The sequence below is a fragment of the Asterias amurensis genome, chromosome 5 (assembly GCF_032118995.1).
Source record: "Asterias amurensis chromosome 5, ASM3211899v1".
Taxonomy (NCBI): domain Eukaryota; kingdom Metazoa; phylum Echinodermata; class Asteroidea; order Forcipulatida; family Asteriidae; genus Asterias; species Asterias amurensis.
Window position 1 is genome coordinate 24,260,768 of NC_092652.1, and position 24,270 is coordinate 24,285,037.

General features: G+C 38.9%; 1 protein-coding gene across 1 annotated transcript; it reads left to right on the forward strand.

The window, feature by feature from the left end:
• Positions 1-203: 203 nt before the first annotated feature.
• On the forward strand, positions 204-21,917 carry LOC139937503 (homeobox protein engrailed-1a-like). Its single transcript, XM_071932664.1, has 2 exons — positions 204-1,541; positions 20,896-21,917. Exons 1-2 carry the CDS (start codon positions 1,196-1,198, stop codon positions 21,276-21,278), a joined length of 729 nt encoding a protein of 242 aa, XP_071788765.1. The 5' UTR covers positions 204-1,195; the 3' UTR covers positions 21,279-21,917.
• The last annotated feature ends 2,353 nt before the right edge of the window (positions 21,918-24,270 follow it).

Sequence of the window (24,270 nt, forward strand, 5' to 3'; positions counted from 1 at the left end):
CCATATCCAACCATAACATAGCCAGACTGAGTCCAACCGTCATCAGTGACGTCACTGTTTTTATCATTGCATCCTTGGGGGAGAGAGGTGTCAACGTTCATTTAGCGGCAACAGCGCTCTGGTCACGTGACCTCAAGGTTCACCAGAGTTGGCGTCCAAAAAAACTCAACGGACACCGCAGCCCGGTATGTAACCAACAGAGTGTTCTTTAAAACGTGTCAGCCACGGCAACAGTAACGCCGTTAAAAAGCACGGTTTCTGACACCACCACCCCTACCAAAAATCTGATTTGTGATCGTGGGTGCTTGGTCGTCACATTGAGGGTGTCAGTGAGCGTGTGTCAGGGACCTAACTCAGCGGGACAGGAAGGACCGATTCACCCGTTAGAGTGACGCCACCATTCAGCTTCTTGGTTTCGTTGTGGACATAATAATAGTGGGTATTTATCCGAGAAGTGCTCTCGTTGTGGCGCGAGCCTCAGCTGTCTTTAGGCTAGACTTGACCGTCAACAAGGCAGCGTGAGTAAACCCTTGTCATTGTAGAAGTGTTTCCACCGGAAGAGAACCAGAAAAAAAGGTGCCCTTGTTTTCTGTTCTGAAAATAGAAGTCAAAGAATTGTTTACTTGTTCCTTTTTGGTCACTTCACAATGTAGGGGTATGTGTTTTGTCCTTACTCAACGGCCAGGAAATTGCAACATTTTTTAGGTGGAGTTCGTCGGATGTCTTGCGTCAAAAAGTATTAGTTCGTTGTTAACGGTTAAACAACATTAGAAGTGTGCACTTCCACACGATTCCTTCTGATAAACTTATCGACGGGGGTAGACAAGGGGGAGAATGTGAGTACACGTCAATCTAGTTTAGTCTTATCATCACTCGGAGCTCAGTCGAAGTATCATCGGCTAATGACCTAACAAGCCAAGGCATCAGTGAGAATATAGGGCCGGGTTGAGACCTCGAAGGAAATAACCCGAATTGCTTGTATTAAGTCAACTTCTAAGAAGGAAGAAAACTTTGGATTATCGCGCGTCTAAACCTGGCAGGTCCGTCGATCAATCTAAGTCTCATCTCAGACGGCGACTCCCCGTACATGGAACACGCCAATAAAGTGTCCACCAAAAACTGCCAGGTATTAAGGGAGTAGGACCTAAATGGGGGCACGGCATTCCGAGAGAACGAGATCATAGTCCGACCAGTCATGTCGACAGATAGCGAGACCGAGAGGCGCGTCAGCAGCACCGATGATGATAGCGGCCACGAGTCGGCCAGCGATCTCTCCATACGGACTAAATTCACGAACTTCTTCATCGATAACATACTCCGGCCGGACTTCGGCAGGATCAATTATGAGGAGGACGAAGGTGAAGATGTAGACGGGGAAGAAGATGTCGTCAAGAGGGACGAGTATCAGGAGAGGAAGCTAGAGAATAAATCTTGCGGGAAACTGAGAACGGGAGAAGTGGTGAAAGAGAGTACGACGAGAAAACAAGACCACTGGCCAGCATGGGTGTACTGCACACGGTATTCAGATAGACCGTCATCCGGTAAGATATCATCTTTGTTTCTAAATGTTCAAAGGTTAATAGACTTAAACTTATAAATACTGAAATTACTCCATTAAAAAAACAGCCGATCTTACATATTATTAAGCGCTTCAACATTTTGTTAAGAAGCTATCAATACTAATTTTGACTGAACAAGTTAATTTTGAAACAGCAATAAATAATATCAAAAGGTGAGTAAATAAGCCAAGATAATACTGGAAACTCATAAAAAAAATCTAAATTACACACTGTACCATTTGAAGTGTACAGTGGAAACTGGGATGCTTAAATGTTTAGGCAATCGTAAGCATAACTCTCGGTTTAAAGAACAGATCTTTGTTCTAAAACACAAAATGTAAGGATATTGTTTAACATGAGTTATAACTTAGGCTAATTTCACATATCCCACTTACATCACAAGTAATGTTGAATGTTTCAACTTCGAAGGAGGAATTAAGACTGAGCTTTGCGTAATAGTTTTGAGGTCATGCAGACCGTTTAATTATATCTTTATACTATTGAATATTTCCTCTTTTTTTAAAGATGGATAACACCCGTGCCGAGCACAGTCTTGTTTTAATATATTTGTCGTTCATCCCACATGCTCGAAGGTTTTGGTAGTTCGTGTATGGCCCACTATAAATGCGAGTTTGCTCATTGATTACAATGTCTGCCTAATAGTGTCAATTGCGCGCAGGATAACAAAAAAGTAATTTAAAAAGTCAACATAAATTTACATAAATATTAGTAATTTTTAAAATGTATACTACCCAGATGTTTACGAAAGAGCAAACCAAATCCAATCTGATATAGTTTTCAAGCAATGAATTGACAACAAACAACTTTCCAGTAAATTATGGTGGAGTGAAAAAACAACACACACGACTTGTTTCACCCGTTCACACCAGCCCCTGCTTATTTCAGTTGCTCAAATCCAATAAAAGACAGTGGACAATATTGGAAATTGTTAAAGACCAGTATTCTCACTTCTTGTGTCTCAACATATGCACAAAACAACAAACCTGTGAAAATTTGAGTCACAGTTGCAAGATAATAATGAAAGAAAAAAACACCCTTGTCACACGAAGCTGTGTGCTTTCAGATGCTTGATTTCGAGAACTAAAATTTTAAATCTGAGGTCTCGAAATCAAATTCGTGGAAAATTACTTCTTTCTCGAAAACTACGTTACTTCAGAGGGAGCCGTTTCTCACAATGTTTTATATTGTCAACAGCTCTCTATTGCTCATTACCAAGTTAGTTTTTATGCTAAAAAACTGTTTTGAGTAATTACCAATAGTGTCCACTGCCGTTAATCAGTAGATCGCTGGTTATATAAAGGTTATTTGCTCGACATCAACTTCAGGAGGACAAATTATTTCTCAGGAGAAATATTTGCTGTGTTATTTCACTGATACTATTCCTATTGAGACTAAACGAATTTTACGAATACAAATATTTTACTTTGTATTGTAGAGTCGTTCATTTAAATACTATTTCCTCCAAAGCAAATGTAACCCATTTACAATGACTGTGCACTCGCAAAATTACTGACATGTTTATAGAATAAAACAAAGTAGTGCACACAAATCACAGGTTCTTGTACATTTTTCAATCTCCCTGCTTTCCTGGCAACTCGATGTTAAACGATCGGAGTTATTCATGATTCTCCCCACCAAATATGACGGTATTTTGGAAAGGATACTCGCAATACAATACCTATTTAACACTAAGCGAACATTTTTGACCATGACACAGTTTAAACTTTGGTGTTGTATTTCTCACGCCAAGATGTTTTTTTTTCTGCAACGTCATTATGATATGTCAATAACAATTACCCATTGTAAACTCTAACAAGAGAGGTTCTATGTTGTGCTGAGTTGATCCGCCCAGCTTTGGCGAAAGCATAGATTGATTGGTCTTGAAATTTGATTAAATCTTAACTACTCTAAACGAGCTTAAAGACACGTGAGAAGACTAAGGGAAGCAGGCAGAGGCTTAAAGGGTCTGTATCGTACGTTTGTTTGGTATTGCCTCTGGAAATTAATGGAAATACAAACCTACTTGGCGGTTAGGAGTACAACAACTTTTTTGTTTGGTAATGACTCTGGAACTTTAAGGCACTGGACACTATTGGTAATTGTCAATGACCAGTCTTCTCACTTGGTGTATCTCAACATATGCATAAAATAACAATCCTGTGAACATTTGAGCTTAATTGGTCGTCGAGTGTTGCGAGATAATAATGAAAGAAAAAACACCCTTGTCACACGAAGTTGTGCGCGTTTAGATGGTTGATTTAGAGACCTCAAATTCTAAACCTGAGGTCTCGAAATCAAATTCGTGGAAAATTACTTCTTTCTCGAAAACTATATGTCACTTTAGAGAGCGCAGTTTCTCACTATGTTTTATTCTATCAACAGCTCTCTTTTGCCCGTCAGCAAGTAAGGTTTTATGCTAATAATTATTTTGAGTAATTACCAATAGGGTCCACTGCCTTTAATGGCAATACAAACCTACTTGCCGGTTAGAAGTACAACAACGTTTTGTTTGGTATTGCCTCTGGAAATTAGTGGCAATACAACCTTACTTGGTAAGAAGTTCAACAGCTTTTTGTTTTGTAATGACTGGAAATTAATGGAAATACAACCTTACTTGGTAAGAAAGTTCAACAGCTTTTTGTTTTATCAATATAAACCACAAGGGAAACTGACTGGGTGAATTTTTGAAATGATTTTGGGGGTTGAACAAAGAATTGACTAGAGTGGGATTCGAACCAACGACCTCAGGATTAACGTGCCGGCGCTCTACCAACTGAGCTATCTAGCCCTATATTGGCTTTTTGTTTTGTAAATTAATGGAAATACAACCTTACTTGGTAATAAGAAGTTCAACAGCTTTTTGTTTTGTAATGACTCTGGAAATTAACGGCAATACAAACATACTTGGTATGAAGTACAGCAGCTATGGATAGTGTAATACATTTTGAGAAACATTTCACTTAGAAGTACTGTAGTTATGGACAAAATATAAATTTTTGTTTCCCAAACTTTTAATCTAAGAAGTGTTTACTGGCAGCGTTTCTCAGAATGTGTATTCTAAAAACAGATTATTCTTCCTGTGGAGACAAAAACAGTCCAGATTTTCAGCGATATCTCAAAAACTTGACCACCTTTTGAAATGAAGTTTTCACAGGGTAGTGTTATGGTATTAATTAGAACTAACGGGATTAAACAAAGTGGGTTCCAATTACTAACAATACACAAACCCCAAGCAGCTGGAAAAACAATGGAGTTTTAATTTGTTTGACGCTCCTGTTTCCTAGACTGAAACAACGTCAACAACTAAGTGAAAATATTTTAAAACCAAAAAGACAATGCGATAAAGATCTATGCTATTTTCAAAGTTTTGGAAGAGCTCTAAAATAAAATAAACTACAAAAGTTAATTGAAGCGTTGTGCATTTTTGGAAAGATAATAACTTTACAACGGTCAAGCAAGATTTTCAACAATACTGTGCGTTTTCTTAAAACTTAAAGGCAGTGGACACTATTGGTAATTACTCAAAATAATTATTAACATAAAACCTTTCTTGATTACGAGTAATGGGGAGAGGTTGATGGTATAAAACATTGTGAGAAACGGCTCCACGAATTTGATTTCGAGACCTCAGATTTAGAACTTGAGGTCTCGAAATCGACCATCTAAACGCACACAACTTCGTGTGGCAAGGGTGTTTTTTTCTTTCATTATTATCTCGCAAGTTCGATGACCGATTGAGCTCAAACTTTCACAGGTTTGTTATTTTATGCATATGTTGAGATACACCAACTGTGAAGGCTAGTCTGTGACAATTACCAATAGTGTCCACTGGCTTTAAATCTACAAATGGACACAAGCCACCGCTCATTCTTGATACTTCAAACCGCAGCAACGATTGAAGACATTTAGTCTGTTTTCCAGGGGGCCTTCAACCCCGCAGACTGTGTCCATTGACTGCCGTGTAAAAGGTGTGGGGAGTGTCACTGTGCAATTCATCGTATATGATTATTTCCATGTCTCATTGTTAAACAAGGACTTGATAAATTGCGATGTCGGTTATTTGTATTCCCTCATCTCGAAGTATAAATTCTGAGGCAACTATTTAAAGGCACTGGACACTATTGATAATTATTATTCAAAATAATTGTCAGCATAAAAACTTACCCGGTAACGGGCAATGGAGAGCTGTTGATAGTATCTGAAGTAACATAATTTTTAAGAAAGAAGTAATTTCTCACTTAAATAATAAAAGACTTCAGCTGAAGTATTTTGTTATGCATCTGCAAGCACACAAAGTAATCCAGCATCCTTTCATTATTCTCTTGCAAACTTGATGACTAACAAGGCCCAATATTTCACAGCTTTGTTATTTTGCAGATGTTGGGATACACAAATTGAGAATACTGGTCCAGCCGTCGGTTTCACAAAGAGTGAGGACTCGTCTTATCTTGAGTTATGACGAGTAACTCGTCCTAACTTAGGATTAATCTTAAGGTCTGCATGCTACAGTGCAGGGTTGGGACTCGTCCTAAGTCCTAAGATTAGTCTTAAATTAGGAAGAGTTTTGTGAAATCGACGGCAGGGCCTGGACAACCAAAGGTGACCAGTGCCTTTAAGGACCTCGAAAAAAAAACACCAATAAAAAAAAAAAACAGTTTGTTGAACAACACTTTCATTATTCAGTCAGGAGAACATCACTTCTCAATTTCTATATTATAAATATTTATGATATTTTGAGCGAGCGTCGAAAGCCAGAAGATTTTGAACTAGACAAGTGGAAGTTTTCACAGATTGTGGCGGCATTTTGGTGCTGTTTTGGGGGTAGATCACACGAGCTAACACACCCGTCTCGACATGATGCATGGCGTTCCGACTTGGCATTCGTGTAACATCACAACTCTGTCTGGTTATTCAAAATTATGTAGTCACATTGTTGTAGTATTTTGGGTGGGTGGGTGACTGACAATATGAGGGGTGCTTGACCATACAATATTTACTTAAAGGCATGCTTTGGACACGTTTGGTAATGTTGTGAAAGACCAGTATTCTCACTTGGTGTACCACGACATTATGCAAAGTAACAAAGCTGTGAAACATTGGGCTTTGTTAGTCATTAAGTTTGCAAGAGAATAATGAAAGGATGCTGGATTTCTTTGTTTACCTGAATGCGTAAAATTACAAACCTGTGAAATTTTGGGTTTTGTTGGTCGTCGAATTTACAAGAAATTAATGCAAAAAAAACCACCATTGTTGCATTACTTTGTGTGCTTTCAGATGCACAATAAAACTTAAAAGGCTTGAAGTCTTTTACTATTTGAATGAAAATTTACCTCTTTCTTAAAGACTACGTTGCTTCAGAGGGAGCGTTTCTCACAATGTTTTATACTATCACTACAGCTCTCTATTGCTCGTTACCCAATTAAAGTGTATAATGCCAACAAGTATTTTCAGTGAACATAGTGCGCATGCGCAGTGCCTTTAACCACGTTATTACAAAGAATAAGACGTAAAAAAAAAAAAAAAAAAACTTTGACAAAAACCACTTGGCCGATAATTCAGAAACAAAAGGCTCTGCCCAAACTTCACAACATCACGTGAGAAACCACTCTGTCACAGAGTGGATATTGTTGACTGTTCACGACTAATTATAGGAAACACAGTACAGCATTGACCGCTTAACTTCTCCCAACAGTTTTTTGTTTCCCGCCCAAACCTGCTAAACTTTCAAAGATAACAACTCTCATGTGTGTTCGCTCGAACAATTGAATTAAACCAGCGCGCACAATAAACTTCCGTTTGCCGCGTTTAAGTTTTCAGTTTGTATTCTCAAAGCATCTCGTCAACGTCAAGACTTTACTACTACCGGCGTATGCAATCCCACTTCTCAAAGTCATGTCAGCATAAACGAGGTGTACAAACGTCTCAGACAATCAGCAACTACATTACTCAAGACCTCAGTATCAATTAGCATGAACCCCAATGATGTATTACGGGTCTCAGAGTTAGCTGTGTATTGCCCGGTCCCTGATATTGCTTCGGTTGGGTTGGGGGTTGGGCGAGTGTAGACGCTGTTGTTAACGGATAAGAGTAATTTCCGAAACGCTTTATTTCCCCAAACACAGACGGCATTTATTTACACGACACTTAAATTACAGGGCATTAGTTCAAACATTGAAAGCTGTTTAAATTGGAGTTGCGTGAGAATGTCGGTGGAGATTTTCATATATAAAGTTCTGTTTAAAGCGTGGGAACACAAAGTGTCTATAAAATCCTCAGAAATACTCCCTGTTTCTTTTTAAATAAAATAAAAACAATTTATTTTACTAAGTTAGCATAACCTCCTGTTATGCTATGTTATGTTATTTATAAACAATAATAATGTTACCTCATCGTGTTGAGTTGGATCTTTAGGATAAATAAGCCGATGTTACTAAATCATTGAATCTTAAGTTACTTTTAGATTTTAATTTGTTTTAAAGCCATTGGACACCTCTGGAAACAGTATTGTCCAAAGGCCCATTCTTCGTGTATCACAACATATATATAAAATAACAAACCTGTGAAAATTTATGCTCAATCGGTCATCGGAGTCGGGAGAAAATAACGGGAAAAACCCACCCTTGTTTCCGCACGTTTCGCCGTGTCATGACATGTGTTTTAAATAAATCCGTAATTCTCGCTATCGAGAATTGATAATTGTTTTAATGTTTTCTCAAAAAGTAATGCAATTCATGGAATAATATTTCAAAAGAAGCCTTTCACCATTACCTACTGTAAACCCTGTAAGTTATTTGTAAATCTGTGAACTTTTAATTTTTTTTTCTGTTCCGAAAGTGTATAATGGCTTTAAGTGACTTTAACAATGGTTTCGCTGTAAAACACTTCGAAGGAAGTTATCACGACCTTCATACGCTAGCATATAATTGATTTTCAAAACGTGTATGTATCAAAAAATTGTGTCCTTTTGTTTGCTGAACTGAAAAAAATCACAACTAGTTGTTAATTTTAAAAGTCTGATATTGTAGAGCCTACATTTTGAATAACACTTATTATAAGAAGGCCGCCCGAGAACAATAGCAACAAAATAAACAGCCGAGTCACTTCTTTTGAAGGGTGATACCAACCATCCTTTCAAGCTCCATGATTTTAAAGGCAGGGGACACTTTTGGTAATTACTCAAAATAATTATTAGCATAAAACCTTTCTTGGTATTACGAGTAATGGGAAGAGGTTGATAGTATAAAACATAGTGAGAAACGGCTCCCTCTGAAGTAATGTAGTTTTCGAGAAAGAAGTAATTTTCCACGAAGTTGATTTCGAGACCTCAGATTTAGAATTTGAGGTCTCGAAATCAAGCATCTTCGTGTGACAAGGGCGTTCTTTTCTTTCATTGTTATCTCGCAACTTCGATGACCGATCGCGCTCAAATTTTAACAGGATTGTTATTTTATTCTATGTTGAGACACACCAACTGTGAAGGCTAGTCTTTGACAATAGTGTCCAGTGTCTCTAATGGATATAAAGAGGAAATACTTTCGTTTTGTAAAAGATACAGAAAGAGCGCAGAAATGATGTTCTTTTCGACGCCGGTGAAATCACCAGCAGTGAGTTAGACACGTTACAGCACTCCGAGCATTATTTATAACTCCACCTTATTAAACAAACTGGGTAAATTCTCTTCGCCGTAACACATGAGAGCCGATCATCAATTTCCCAAGCAAGGCGTTAAGACAGAAGTACGGTCATCAGTTTGCCATCTGTGTCGCCTTATTAAGAGAGAGAGTGAGGGAGAGGAAAAAAAGAGGGGAACATTTGGAAGCAGTTGACAATACCATCCTTTTCAAGAGCGTGAATTAGACAGGCAATTATTGCTTGTAATAGTTACGCTACAAGGCGCATTGGACCGTATCGGTGTTAAAAAAGAGACTCGGTTAGAAACAAATAAAAAGAGAGTGAGTGAGAGTGTGTCTGTGGACTCAAACCAGAATGGTCCAGTGAAAATAAGTCAATACTGCTTGCATCATTAATCCCTTGATTTAGCCGTGATAGGGTCCGTTCAACTCTATTAGCTATGGACAGATGTCTGTGGAGTTACTTCAGCGTGTGTGTTTTACTGTCCTATAACAAAAAAAGTGATGCATTATGAGTGTATTATAATATAAAGGAGACTATAAAATACAGCGCTGGTTTTGATATTACCCGGAGTTGAAGCGAGTTAGAGGAGAGAGTGTCACGGGGTATTGGGTGTCGATCCCCAGGCGAAGTTCTAGCTGTGTTAAGCACGAGGACGGGAACCTGAATTGATGACATTTATGGCTGTTCTGATCGGGCTGATAATTGCAATGTGATTACTGCCGGGGTCCCCACACTACACTTTGGGTATTATTATTATTATACACTCATTATGTGTCATTCCGTATCCCATTAATTTGATGAAGTTAACAAACCCCTGGTACGGATCATATAGGGCACATGAAATATCACATAATTTAGACTTAAAGGGGGGACCAGTGGAGCGATCATTATGCCCAACGATATAATGGAGAGAAAGTTAATTATGATATAAAGGCCTGGTTGTGGCAGTGAACCATTGTAAAGCGGCGCAAAACTTAAACTATCATTATTGTTGTTTAGGCTATTTTAATGATATAGTTCTGGTAATGAGATCAAAGGATGCTTCATAAGTGAACGTAACCTGTAAATAAGGGTGCTTGCAATGTGAACCAGAACACAGGACTATTACCCCTACTCTTCCACGAAAAGTGTTCTGTGCTATTTTACGCCACACTGCCACTCCTATAGGACACGGGAACTGCAACTTAAAGGAACACGTTGCCTTGGATCGGACGAGTTGGTCTTTGAAAAGCGTTTGTAACTGTTTTTTATAAAATGCATATAGGGTAGAAGGATGTTGTAAAAGTAGAATACAATGATCCACACAAACATGCCTCGAAATTGTACGGTTTTCCTTTTACCTCGTCGACTAACACGGTCGGCCATTTATGGGAGTCAAATTTTTGACTCTCATAAATGGCCGACCGTGTTAGTTCGCGCAGTAAAAGGAAAACCACGCAATTTCGAGGCAAACTTGTGTGGATAATTGTATTCTACTTTTAAAACATCTTTCCAACCATATGCATTTTATAAAAAAAGTTATAGACCAACTCGTCCGATCCAAGGCAACGTGTTCCTTTAATGTCCAATCCCAATGACAACATATCTTGCTATCTTGCTGAAGGCAAAGTGCAACAACCGGGACTCGAACCCACACTATGCTGATCAGAAACACCCGAGAGCCTGAGTCTGGTGCTCCTATAACCACTCGGTCAAGGCACACATAATATTCAACTTCAATTTATTTCGGAATACAGAATACAGAATTGTTCATATATCAAAAAGTTAAAAAAACACCACCCAAAAGCAATACAAACTATACGAACAAACAAAACTAACAACTCAACAAACAAACGAACACCCCAGCACACTAACACCCAACAAACAGACAAACAAACAAACAAACAAACAAAAACACCCAAGCATCCGTGTGGCTACGTCACTTGTTTGTAATTCTTCAGAGAAGTCATGTAAAACCTTATAAACCAAAACTGTAAATTTCTCTTTCCACACAATCAGCAAAATGAGGTCCATTTTTCGTACCCAGTCCAATATAATGAAGATATTGTTTATTTTACGTACAAGTATTTTTCCTCAATGTGTAAGCAGCCTTTCCTCACATGCCTGGTAAAAAAAAAAGTTTAAAGGCAGTGGACACTATTGGTAATTGTCAAAGACTAGCCTTCACAGTTGGTGTATCTCAACATATGCATATGCATAAAATAACTAACCTGTGAAAATTTGAGTTAAATCGGTCATCGAATTTGCGAGATAATAATGAAAGAAAAAAACACCCTTGTCACACGAAGTTGTGTGCTTGCTGATGCTTGATTTCGAGACCTCAAGTTCTAAATCTGAGGTCACAAAATCAAATTCGTGGAAAATTACTTCTTTCTCAAAAATATGGCACTTTTGAGGGAGCCGTTTCTCACAATGTTTTATACTGTCAACCTCTCCCCATTACTAGTCACCAAGAAAGGTTTTATGCTAACAATTATTTTGAGTAATTACCAATAGTGTCCACTGCCTTTAACAAATAGTCTTGCTTCGTGCCGCCTGGTTGTAATTATGGTAAAACACTCTAGTCATTATAAACGTTTGTTGAGTGATCTAAGTTAGAGACGGGCCATTTATTGAAGTTGTCATTTAATAGGAATATTACTCAGAGTAAATGAGGCGTTCTGAATGTTAACCATATCAAATAAATAGAGACTTCACAGCGTGCCGCGACTAAATTACCATTTTGATTGTAACCATCCATCATAATCGTAAAACAAATTTATGCTTTTTATATTTTACTTTTTTGTGTGCGCGTGTGTCGAGTTGTTATTTTTTGTTAAAGCGTGGGTTGCGTGTAGCACAAAATAAGAAATAATGGTTCTGGAACTTATCTCAAGTTAAAAGGAACGTCACAGAATTGGTAGAAAACAAAATCTTGAAGATCACAGATTTGTATAAAACTTACACGGTCTATTGATGATGATAGTTGAAAACATCCCTTGAAAAATATCTGTCTGAAATGTCATTTATTTGATGAGATATAAATAATCTGACTTCGCGTTAGGAGTTTATCGCTCAGTGAGCAATGCAAAAGTTGTTTTCGGTTTTTCACTATTCTCCCGTGACCCAGATGGCCGATCGATCTCGAACTTCCACAGGTTTTGTCAGTTTATGTATTTGTTGGATTACATAAAGTACTTACACTACCAGCAACTGTTTGGTTAGAAAAAAACAATGCGAGAAACTATATATATGAAAAAAGGGGTTTCTGCTTTGTTAACTATGAAAGAATGTACTCACTCCGACGGAACAAATGATAAAACAATTTATTTCTTAACTAAACCTCAATATGGTTTACCAATAGTCACTAAAGACACAGCGTGTATTTTTTGGGCTCAAATTTTAATACACTATAGTTTTCAAGAAAGACAATTAAAGTTTGAAGGAACAACATCAGCTGGTGTTTTGCTATGCTGATTTTTTAAATCGGATTTAACTTCAATGAAAGATTTTGTTCGTTCTTTACTTTTTTCCACATAATATAAGAATATTGTCAAACGTGCAGAGAAAAAGGTAAATATTCTTAAATATTGATCACATTGCACTTCATCGGGGGGGGGGGGTAATTTTACAGGAAATTGATATAAGAACCATATGAAAATGAAATTGATAGAATCCTTCATGTCAGTCACGTCTTAACGATGTCTCCAGGCAGGATGTCGACAAGCATCTAAACCGATGTATCGCAACACCGTGAGATGTTGCCTTACTGAGATAGTTTGCTGCGCGTGTTTTTGGTGCAGGAAAGTGCATAATTGGTTTGTTTGAAGCCATTGGACCCGTTCGGTACAGAAACAAAAAGTTCACAGATTTACAAATAACTTACAGGGTTTACAGAAGGTAGTGGTGAAAGACTTCTCTTGAAATATTATTCCATGAAATGCTTAACTTTTTGAGAAAACAGTAAAACAATATCAATTCTCGATATCGAGAATTTCGAATTTATTTTAAACACATGTCATGACACGGCGAAACGTGCGGATTACAAGGGTGGGTTTTCCCGTTATTTTCTCCCGACTCCGATGACCGATTGAGCCTAAATTGTCACAGGTTTATTATTTATATAGAAGTTGTGATACACGAAGTGTGGGCCTTGGACAATACTGTTTACCGAAAGGGTCCAATGGCTTTAAAAGAACAAGTTAACGTTCTCGCTTTTACAGTTTTCATTTTACTTCACATCGGATACAACAAAATATGACACTTTCCATATTGTTTTAAGGGCACTAGACACTATTGGTAATTACTCAAACTAATTGCTATAGCAGAAACACTTACTTCTGGTAACGAGTATTGGAGAGCTGTCGATAGATTAAAACTTTGTGAGAAACGGCTCTCTCAGAAGTAACATATTTTTGAGAAAGAGGTAATTTCTCACTCAAATATTAAAAGACTTCAGGCCCGAAGCCTTTAGTAGTTATCTAAAAGCACATAAAGTTGTGCACCAAATGTTTTGTTTTTATTTCGTTGCTGCGGTTATGAAAAAAGTATCATTTTTCTATCTTTACCAATTGGGTTTTGAGGGGCGTTAATACTGCAGTAAAGTTTCTCATGTGTATTCCAATTGCGGATTAACCGTCCTACGTGGCGGAACCGCTCCAGATTTTCACCAGATCTCAAAAACGCAACCATATTTTGAAACTAAACTTTCACATGTTAGTTTTATGGCATCTACAAATTTTATAAAGGATTGAGGCAAACAGTGGGTTCCAGTAACCAAACTTAAAGGGAAGGTACACTATTGGTAATTGTCAAAGACCAGTCTTCTCACTTGGTGTATCCCAACATTTGCATAAACTAACAAACCAGTGTGATAATTTGAGCTAAATTTGTCATCGAAGTTGCGAGAAAATGATGAGAGAAAAAAACACCCTTGTTGGACGAATTTTTGTTGTGCTTTCAGATAGGAATAAAAGACTTCTGGCTAGAAGTCTTTTATTATTTTAGTGAGAAATTACCTCTTTCTCAAAACATATTTTATGCCACTTCAGAGGGAGCCGTTTCTCCAATGCTCATTACCAAGTCAGTTTTTTAAGTTAACATTTGTTTTCTGTAATTACCAAACGTGTACCTTCCCTCTAAACGACCGATTTAAATTTAAATTTCAAATATTATACGTTGAAGACTTTACCCATACACCATACGCTTAAATGCGTTCACCTTCTTCTTCGACAATATTTTGAAAGTCAAGTATTATTATTACTGGTTTATTGTAAAAACACCTGTTTGTCGCAGTCGATGGCAGAAACTGAATTGAAATACAGATTTACATACATTTACATTTACAAGTATGAATCAAAGTTTCAGGATATGATCTTTGTCATCAACCTCACAAGAAATTACTTGTTTTTCTGCATCGTCCATATTTAAAAACCAATCCTGTCGCCTATTTAGATATAATATCACACGTCCAAGTCAATGACAGGACAACGTCAGCCGTTTCCTTGATCAATGTTCATAGCTCTGTAGAAGTTCTTTGTTTTAAGGTAAATATCCAGAAGCAATACCAGTGATTATTGCAGGTTTGGCCCTAAGTGTCTCCATGATGAGAGACGAATGAGGTGTTGGGGGGGGGGGGGGGGCGGTGATGAGGGTGAATAATGATACATACCCGCACTGTTTTAGTAAATTAAAGAATGTCTTTGGAAGATCGCGAAGAGAGCTTTTTTGTTTTATTCATTTTATTTCCTTACGTGCATAAATTAAAAAATGGATTTGATACTTCGTTTTTTTTCTTCATGTTTTTGTATTTTTAAGTTTCACCTTTTTAATACATTCTTTAAAAATTAAAAATGACTTTTGAAGATTGCAAAGGAAAGCATTGTATTTTCTCTTATTTTTGATTTTCCCTTCAATCTTTTGATATCAATTTCATTCCCGTGTAAAATGATGTCTCGGTTATTATTACAGTCCTTCGTTAGTATAAAAATGATAACCCATACTCCAGACTACGTTGTCTGTAAAAAGTGAATTATTATTTGATATCCACACTTTAACAAGGCACAGTAGACAGGCTCAATCTATAGTGATCAATCTACAGATTGCGGCGTTTACGGTTATCAAGAGTCCAAGTCAGTCTTTCTCGCACAGTTTGACAAAACAGACCTCCAAATACATCAAAATCCCGTCTCACTAAATATTTGACGACTCTGTTAAGTCCATCATTGTATAAATACCATGCACCCATCTATCAATCCATGTCGTTAACGAGAGTTTGTTTTTTGACAACACCCGAAAGAAAAGAAACAAGGAGGTTGTCGCGGCGAGGGGTCCGGGGTCCACGAGCCGCGTAGGCCCCCATCAGTCGGGTACGTGGTTCAAGGTACCCTTACTCCGTGGCACCGGCGTGCACCGAGACAAGAAAACCCATCATTTCTCCAACCAATGAGGCAGCACACGTATCTATAAATCACACCTTATGTCAGACTGCAAGCTCGTGATGTACTGATTTATTCATACACCAGACATCAAACTCTGATTTTGTTTTTGTCTCTCTCTTTTTGCTCTCTCTCTCTTGCTTTTACGAGCGTAGGAAGAGACTGAGGCAGAGCTTGCAAAAGAAGGGATATGGCCTACGTGTAAAATGAGTCCATCGTGGTTGTTTTGAGGGTTGTTTGGTTGTTGTTTATGTTGTTGTTTGTTGTTTGTTTTTCATTTGTTACTCCTTCTTTGCCAGTTGCATTGAAGTGACAGGACGGTGTTCGTGTTTTGTGTGATCAACGATATAGATGGAATGGCAAACAAGTGAAAATTTGGGTCTAATTCGTTGTGGGAGTCACAAGAGAAAAAAAAATCAAAAACCATGCATAATCGGCATGAGGTCCATACACACTGTCCCTTATTGTAACAACCTAAATCAGCTGATAATACGTTTGGTAAGTTTTTCAGATAATAATAATAATAATATCATATTAATATCGTAGTCTTATATAGCGCCCGTGTCCACCAAGGCGCTGAATATATACAAACTCCTAGAAAGATGGTTATTACAGTGATGAATTCTGAGACCCAACTATGTAGCACATTGTAAGGGTTTACAAGGTGCTACGGCGCATACAGCATCCACAGCCAGGAACAACGGGGCGAACCCCTTTTTTCGATAAGTGCATTGGGTTATTTTACATGGGTCACACATGAGACCAACGGCTTTACGTCCCATACGAAGGACGAAGTTATGGCTAAGTGTATTGCTTAAGGACACAAGTGTCACGGCTGGGGGTTCGAACCCACACTCTGCTGATCAGAAACAAAAGAGCTTGAATTCGGTGCTCTGAACCGCTCGGCCACGACACTTCCATAAGATAATAAACCATACATTTTTCTTGAATGTGACTTTATTTCAAAGGGAAACATTTCACAGAAACAATTGGTTCTAGTATCAATTTCATTATCAGTTAGCTTTCAGACCAAAATTAAACAATGATGTCTTTACCCTTACCAACCCAGTACAATACAGTTATTATAACTCTGTGAAAAGAGAATACCACGCTATATCATTGTGTTGCTTGAGAAAAACACTGGGCAGAAAAACATCATGAATAATGTACAGTGTGTCGATATTCAATGTGGCTAGGGATAGGGACGGTAGACGTAACTATTTACGTCACTATAAATATGAATAATCACGAATTCGGCACCAAGTCTGGAAAGTGTACGTTCCAAAACAGAACAAAAAGTAGCCTCGTTTATTTTGTGACAGGATTTGTTTCGAAAAAAAGTGAACAGTCAAGAGGTTGGTGTTTGCTAACGAGCCTCCCCACAGACTCCTTCATCGGGTCGTTGAGCGCCATAAGCTCCCTGAAAATCCACAGACCGGGGCGATGGGAGTAGCAGCTGTCTGGGTGGGCCGTCGTGACCCCTTGCTGCTCCCCCTCTTCGCCCGCCCGGTCACCCTCCTATACTTAGCTCCGTCAAGAAGCCGGTCTGGAGGTTGTCTTCCCTTTACAAACGGTAGCATAATAGAGCAAGGAACCTTTCGGTCTATATGGTGGAATGAAGACACCTCCATCGACCCACGTTTGTCGCCGAGACGAGCCAAGGGGCTGCAGCCCGTGCGCGCTGAGAAACATTTAATGAAGTTAGTGCCCTGTGGTGTGTAGAAACAATCAAGCGTTGACTTTTTTTATATTCTCTTTTTCTTAAAAGTCTTCCTTCCCCCCCCCCCTTTTTTTTTGAGGGGGTGATATTTTTCTATAGGTGGTCCCGGTTTTTGAAACACAGTAGTTACATTGACACAAACCGCCTTAGGACGAGTCTTGCTCCCGTGTTTTTGAAGTCATGCCGGTGGTGATTGCCTGGGTTATATGAAACACCTCCTGTGGTAATCAGCACATGGGTTATTATCCTCGAGTTCCCCCGGAGGCCGATGGCTCGAGAGAGCGAGAGAGAGGGGTAACGCAATCCTCCGGAGGGGTCTCTGACGGTCGCAAACTCCATGCCCTGATGACAATGACACAGCTGGGTTTATTATTGCAAGAGGATGCATAGTGACATACAACATCATAGCACTCTATTTCTTCAGGCGTTTATATTCCTCCTTTGCAGAAGTGTGAGAGTTAAATAGAGTTAGACTCTTACAGTTTAGAGTTAAATGTTTTAAGGCTATATCGATTTGCGTGGTTGTATTTGTCATGATGTTGTCCCCAAGTTCTTATATGCACCTCATTAAAATGCAAAGTTACTCAAAAAACAACAATATTTGGTACAGTTTCGCTTTTTCCAACGTCATACAATCAACTAAAGATATCACGAAATTTGTTAAACTATGGTCCCTAATTTTTTTTAATTCTACATGATGAAACAATAATATTTGCAAATCTGGTAATTCCGAGCTATGCTTTCAAGAAAATATATGCAATCCTCTTGAAAGCTTTATAATTAAATATCTATTGTTTCAAACCTTATAATGGACGTAATGTTTGGATGTTAACAAGTAATGTTTGAAACCCTCTTGCATATAGCGGTTTCAGTATAGACTCTTTTTCCAGCGCCATGTCACAGAAAAACAGTCTTCATGCAACCTGACAGTAATTCATGTTTATTGATAATCAACAAGGCTCGTATTATACCAAATGACTAAAACATCAATGCATTGGAGTAAATTATAGGGCCATGGGAATGCATAAGTTGACAATAACCATACAACCGACCGCCTCCACACAAACGCCAGCCCGAACCTATGTAGAGCTATAAACCGCCTTTTACACAACGCCCAATCTTGAACTCCCAGCAGGACGGGCTATGTTAAGTCCAAGGGCAATGGCAGAGCGAAAGGCCCCACGAGACCACTTAGCTCAGTCCCGCTTCAGGACAGTCATTCTCGGAGTTTCCATTATAACGGGTCTCTCGCGCCTGTTACCTCGCCGAAAGACAACCCCACAAATTTTAAGAGACTGTATTAAGGGGGGGGGGGGGGATAAGGCATGTTAGATATATCACAACTTTAGGTACTGACCGTGAAGGTGTTTAGCAGTACTGGTGTTCTTAAATTTTTCCACAAAAGTTTGAATATCATAAACAGATATATCCGAAAAATCTTTTAAATTTGTAAATTAATTGCATTAGGCATAAATGAAACACGGAGTGCTTCTTACAAATCGAACCCCACTTTGCCATTTATTTCTGTTGTTGATAAAGCGTGAGCATAATAATAAACATGAGGATCACTTATTACTACATTTTGAAATCGAAAAAAATCATAACAGTTGTACGCTCTTCATACCTGGCCCCAATTTCATAGAGCTGCTTAAGCACAAAATTAGACTGCCGGCCAAGACTCCACTCAACTGTTATGCTAAGTAAACAATAGCTAAATACCAGTCACAAGCAATGTATATGGCATGAAATTTTGGCCAGTAACATGTGAAAAATAAGCGAGCTGTTTTCGTGCTTAAGCAAATTTTTTGCTTAAGCAGCTCTATGAAATTGGCCCCTGGCCCCAATTTTCATGGCTCTGCTTACCGTTTTAAGCAAAAATCAGCGCTTGCGGAAGCAGTGAATCCTGCGCTTACGTCAAGCGTGTTTCACTTGTGCGTACTCGACGTAACTATGCATTCTTCGCTTACACAGCTATAGCGCACTGCCGTGGGCCAAATTTCATAAAGCCTGTAGGCATACAAACTTGCTAAGGATACTAAAGTATTGCTTAGCAGAACAGGTTACCAGCCAAAACTACATTTAGTTTCGACTGTTGTTGTCGGTGCCCCACTAAGTTATTGTTAAGCAGTTTTTGTCTGTCTAACAGCTTTATGAAACTGTGCACTATAAGTGGAGAATTGTGATCGTTAGTGCAGAATTCGGTGGTAAGCAGAGCCATGAAATAGGGCCCTGAAGAGGGTCTGGAACCTGGAAACATAAATCATACATAGCACTCTCCGAGTTAATTAAGTGATTTGAATTTTATGACTTCAATAAAAATGTCTTCATTCCTCTAACCGGAATAATGATGGCGTGGCGGTGATAAAGTCAATGTTGTCACGAATAACAACCCTTGATTTGTTTTATGACATCGGCTTCGAAATTCCCATCCAAGAAAAACAAGAAAAAATGTATAATATTCTGGTGAAGGTCTCAGAGGATGGTGTGTTTTGATGTATGACAGACCTACGGGAGTACTGATCGCTGTGTGCTCTCGACTCGTCAAATTGCCGGTGTGCTTCTGGGGGCGCGAGGAGGGGACGGAAAGCTTGCTGTCCGTCCTTGGGAAAACTACGGGCTATTATGTTGAACCAACATAGCTGATTTGTATACAGATTTCCCATGGTAATTTACATCATTGGGGACAGTTTTGCAAACCTTGTTTGCTGTTGTGTGGGCTGAGTCCCACAAACTGTATAACACGATAGCATGTCTTGCTAAATATTGAGAAACGTATACAAAACAAATGTCATTGTAAATACAATGTTGTTTTGGCTCTAGTTACCCCCAAACATAATGTAGGCCTCGGTAGACTACCTGCTGCTAAAATGTAGGATTCGAACTGCCTCTAGCTATCGGGCAATCTCGGTGGTCTATGGTTGGTATTATAGACATCTGCTCTAGAACTGCAAAGGTCGTGGGTTCTAATCCAACCCGAGTGATATGTCTGTGATTTTGTTCACAGAGCTCTGGAAAGTACTGAGTATACATTGCTAACACAAAACACAATCGGTGGTTGTTTGTTTGTTTGTTTGTTTGTTTGTTTAGATGATCTTCCCATCAAGGGAACTCGGCAAACTCCCACAAGGGGATATAAACACCAAGCTGGCAACAACCAATCTCTCTCATACAAACATTGGTTTAACGTCTATGATTATGAATTACACAAATCAAGAAACTATGGTAAAACCAAACAAATAACCTTCAAGGAATGGGGAGACTTTCTTCGAAGTGGTGGAAAGAAACAAACAGCATTAGAACGGTGCAAGTTTGTTTCATACAGTAATTTGCTCGACAGCTAAGAGCAAATTCGATCAATAGTTGACTATTGTCGACCATTGTGCGATTTTGCCTGGTGGTACCCAGGATGTATTTCATGCATTATATGCTATCCATGGAACATTGACTAGTGGTTAACTTGGTTACTGGTCTTTCTGCAAACAGATTTTGATTATTCCTTATCAAAAAAACTAAGCTGTGTCTTTCTTTCTTATAATTCATACAGGACCACGAACCAGACGTTTGAAACCACGCGGCTCATCATCCCAGTCCACAACGGACACCAGCGAAGCAGCCAACACGCGCAGAGAGGAAAAGCGCCCCCGCACGGCCTTCAGCGCCCAACAACTCCAGAGGCTCAAACACGAGTTCCAGCAGAGCAACTACCTGACTGAGGAACGACGTCGCGGTCTGGCGGCCGAACTGAGGCTGAACGAATCCCAGATTAAGATTTGGTTTCAGAATAAACGGGCCAAGATCAAGAAAGCTAATGGTTTGAGGAATTCGCTGGCCTTGCAGTTGATGAAACAGGGATTGTATAACCACTCTACAGTGGCGATAACTGCTGCTACCGCAGAGAATCAACCCAAAGAAAATACGGTCAATTAAGGAATGCCAGCTCATTTATTATTCAGAAAACAAGTAGAAGTTTTTACGGAACAGTGTGTAGCAGGTGTGATGGTGATGAGAATTTGACCTATCCCAGGCCTGGTACGTCACGGATGCAACGGAGTCAATTGCCTTCCATGACCCCTGGTAATTTTGTTGGTGCTCTTGAAATACTTTGGTAGAAACTTACAATTTCCTCATAGGGTGCCATTAATACCAAGGAGAAAATGCCTTGGTGCCCTGCAGCCGATTTCACGAAACTCTAGGATTAATCCTAACTCGAGTAAGGACGAGTAACCCGTCCTAACTTAGGATGGGTTCAATTCTTCCTACGTATTTGGATGCGGGACTCAACTCGTCCTAAGTCCTGAGATTAATCCTAAGTTAAGAAGAGTTTTGGTGAAATCGACGGCTGGGCCCTTTCAAAAGCGAAACAACAGGCCTGCGATCCCATTATGTATCAAAGACACTGCTGTGCTAATATTACACATTATGAACATCGTTTGTTTCAAATACAAGATTGGTAAAGGAAGAGACATCGTTGATTAATTTTAGCCAAGAAGCTTAAAGGAACACGTTGCCTTGGATCGGTCGAGTTGGTCTTTGAAAAGCGTTTGTAACCGTTTTTTATAAAATGCATATGGGTAGAAAGATGTTGTAAAAGTAGAATACAATGATCCACACAAACATGCCTCGAAATTGCGTGGTTTTCCTTTTACCTCGTCGACTAACACGTCGGCCATTTATGGGGGTCAAAATTTTGACTCCCATAAATGGCCGACCATGTTAGTTCGCACAGTAGAAGGAAAACCACGCAATTTCGAGGCAAACTTGTGTGGATCATTGTATTCTACTTTTAAAACATCTTTCCAACCATATGCATTTTATAAAAAACGGTTACAAACGCTTTTGTTTTGACCAACTCGTCCGATCCAAGGCAACGTGTTCCTTTAATGATTATGAGGGTCATACTATGGCAATATTGTTTGTTTCTGTGAAATATTTCCATCTGAATTTAACTCATAGTCATGTGTATCCGAAACAAAACAAAACCCCACAACGGATTTTTGTTGTTACAACCAAAGGACATGTTTACATACTGATAGAGCTGCGTAAGCAGAAAATATTGCTTAAAAATATCTGCTAAGCAGAAATGAGCAGGATACCAGTCACAAATTGTGACATGGTAGTTTAGCTGGTATCCTTATCCTGGTAAGCAACATTTTGTTGCGCTAAGCTATTTTTTCCTGCTTAAGCAGCTCGATGCAATTGGGCCCAGTGGTGACTCACATAACGGATTAAGCCCAAATCTGTACAAATCTGACTTTATTCATCATGGTTGATCACAAACATTAACACCTCTCCTTAATCATCTCTACCAACTCTGTAAAAAAACGTATAACATGCGTAAAGACAAGATTAGTTAGCACAAACTTCTTCAAAATGTACATTTTAAAGTAAACGAATTCCGTTTTCAACACTTCATTCCAGAGTTGCACGCCTGTTCACTTTTTCAAATAGTATTCTCAACTTTGTTTTCACAATGGTCTATGGAGCAAAAGGTAAACGTATTTGGAGAAAAGCCTAAATATTATCGTTAGCTTAACAATTATTGTTAAAATGTTTAAAAGCTGAACACATGATGTCATTTTGATCGATCGCTATTTGAAAGAAATAACTTTGTGCATCAGTGACACGCATCACGGCTTTGGCATAGAACAATTTTTTTTTAGATCATCTTTATACGTTTTGATGCACTCTTCTCTTTTCGCTCGTCCCCAGTGGCCGCTGGGGCCGAGCGAATCTTCTCTTATCCTTTGCCCCAATTTGTGCCATCAAGGTGTGTGGCCTGTTTGGTGGTCTCATGATTGTAAATTCCCAATAACAAATCATTCCTAATCGTGACTAGTCTTGGCCCAAGCATCAGTGATCGATAGTGGATAGTGTTTTGCGCTCGGTTTTAAAACGCTATTAGCTGCGAGCCAGTGTAGTTGGTTAAATCGTGCCAAAAGGGGGCGCGCTATAGCGATTTCAGCCGAGCGCAGTATACACTGGCGTACTGGGCCAAGACTAAATCGTGACCTGTTACTCGGAGAACTATTCGAGTCATGTCTCTCTGAGAACCGAGAAATGTAGATCAGATCAGGCGAGTCCGAGTCCAACTACTCGGTGTCGAGTCTGATTCTGAGACTTCTCTAGTTCAAGTCGCAGTTATGCCTAGTTCTGAATTCCAGCTGATTTCACGTACAAAAATCTCACATTGGGTCCCCCCAAACATGACGCAAAACTCACGAGATACGAGTATCGATTCTGATTTTTTTTTTTTTTTACCGAGTTCAAGTGACGTATGAGTCTGAAATGCTGTGTATAATTTTTTATCCACGCCGAGTTTTACAGTTGATCTTTTTTGTAACTAAACAAAGCTATGTCATTAGTTGGGAATCTGAATATTGAATAAAAATACAATGTATCGATGCCATTATCAACGAGTTAGCATTAAAATCGACTTAAATATTACTGGATGGCGCCGTCTTTTATTGCAGACCGGTGATGCTAAACACGACATGCAATGGGAGACTTTCAGGACGCTTGGTGGCAGCAGACTTACAGGTAAAATCCATTGTTCTCGGTAATGTGCGCATGCTCAGAACTAAGTAAACAATGGAAATGTACCTGGTAAGTCTGCTGCCACCTAGGGTTGGAAAGTCTCCCATTAACATTTCGGGGTCTCAGCTATGATGTTTGCTGCCACCATTCGCTTAAAGATATGGAACTGGGAATGGGAATCTGGTATTAAGCATAATTTAAAAACAGTTATCTGTATTTTCTCTTTCCTGTAAACTATTAGTGTGCAAGTGAGAAGATAAATTAAGTATCACTGAAATGATGTTAAACTGTAAATAATTACTGGAAACGCAAACACATTTTGAGAGAGTTATTAAAGATATTATTTGCGTGTCGATCTATTTAAGAAAAGGTTGAATACCCAATG

Excerpts from the sequence above, each read along its gene's own strand:
- LOC139937503 (XM_071932664.1), top strand. The coding sequence starts at position 1,196 with ATGTCGACAGATAGCGAGACCGAGAGGCGCGTCAGCAGCACCGATGAT. Across the intron at positions 1,542-20,895 it reads TTCAGATAGACCGTCATCCG|GACCACGAACCAGACGTTTG; the intron begins GTAAGATATCAT and ends TAATTCATACAG.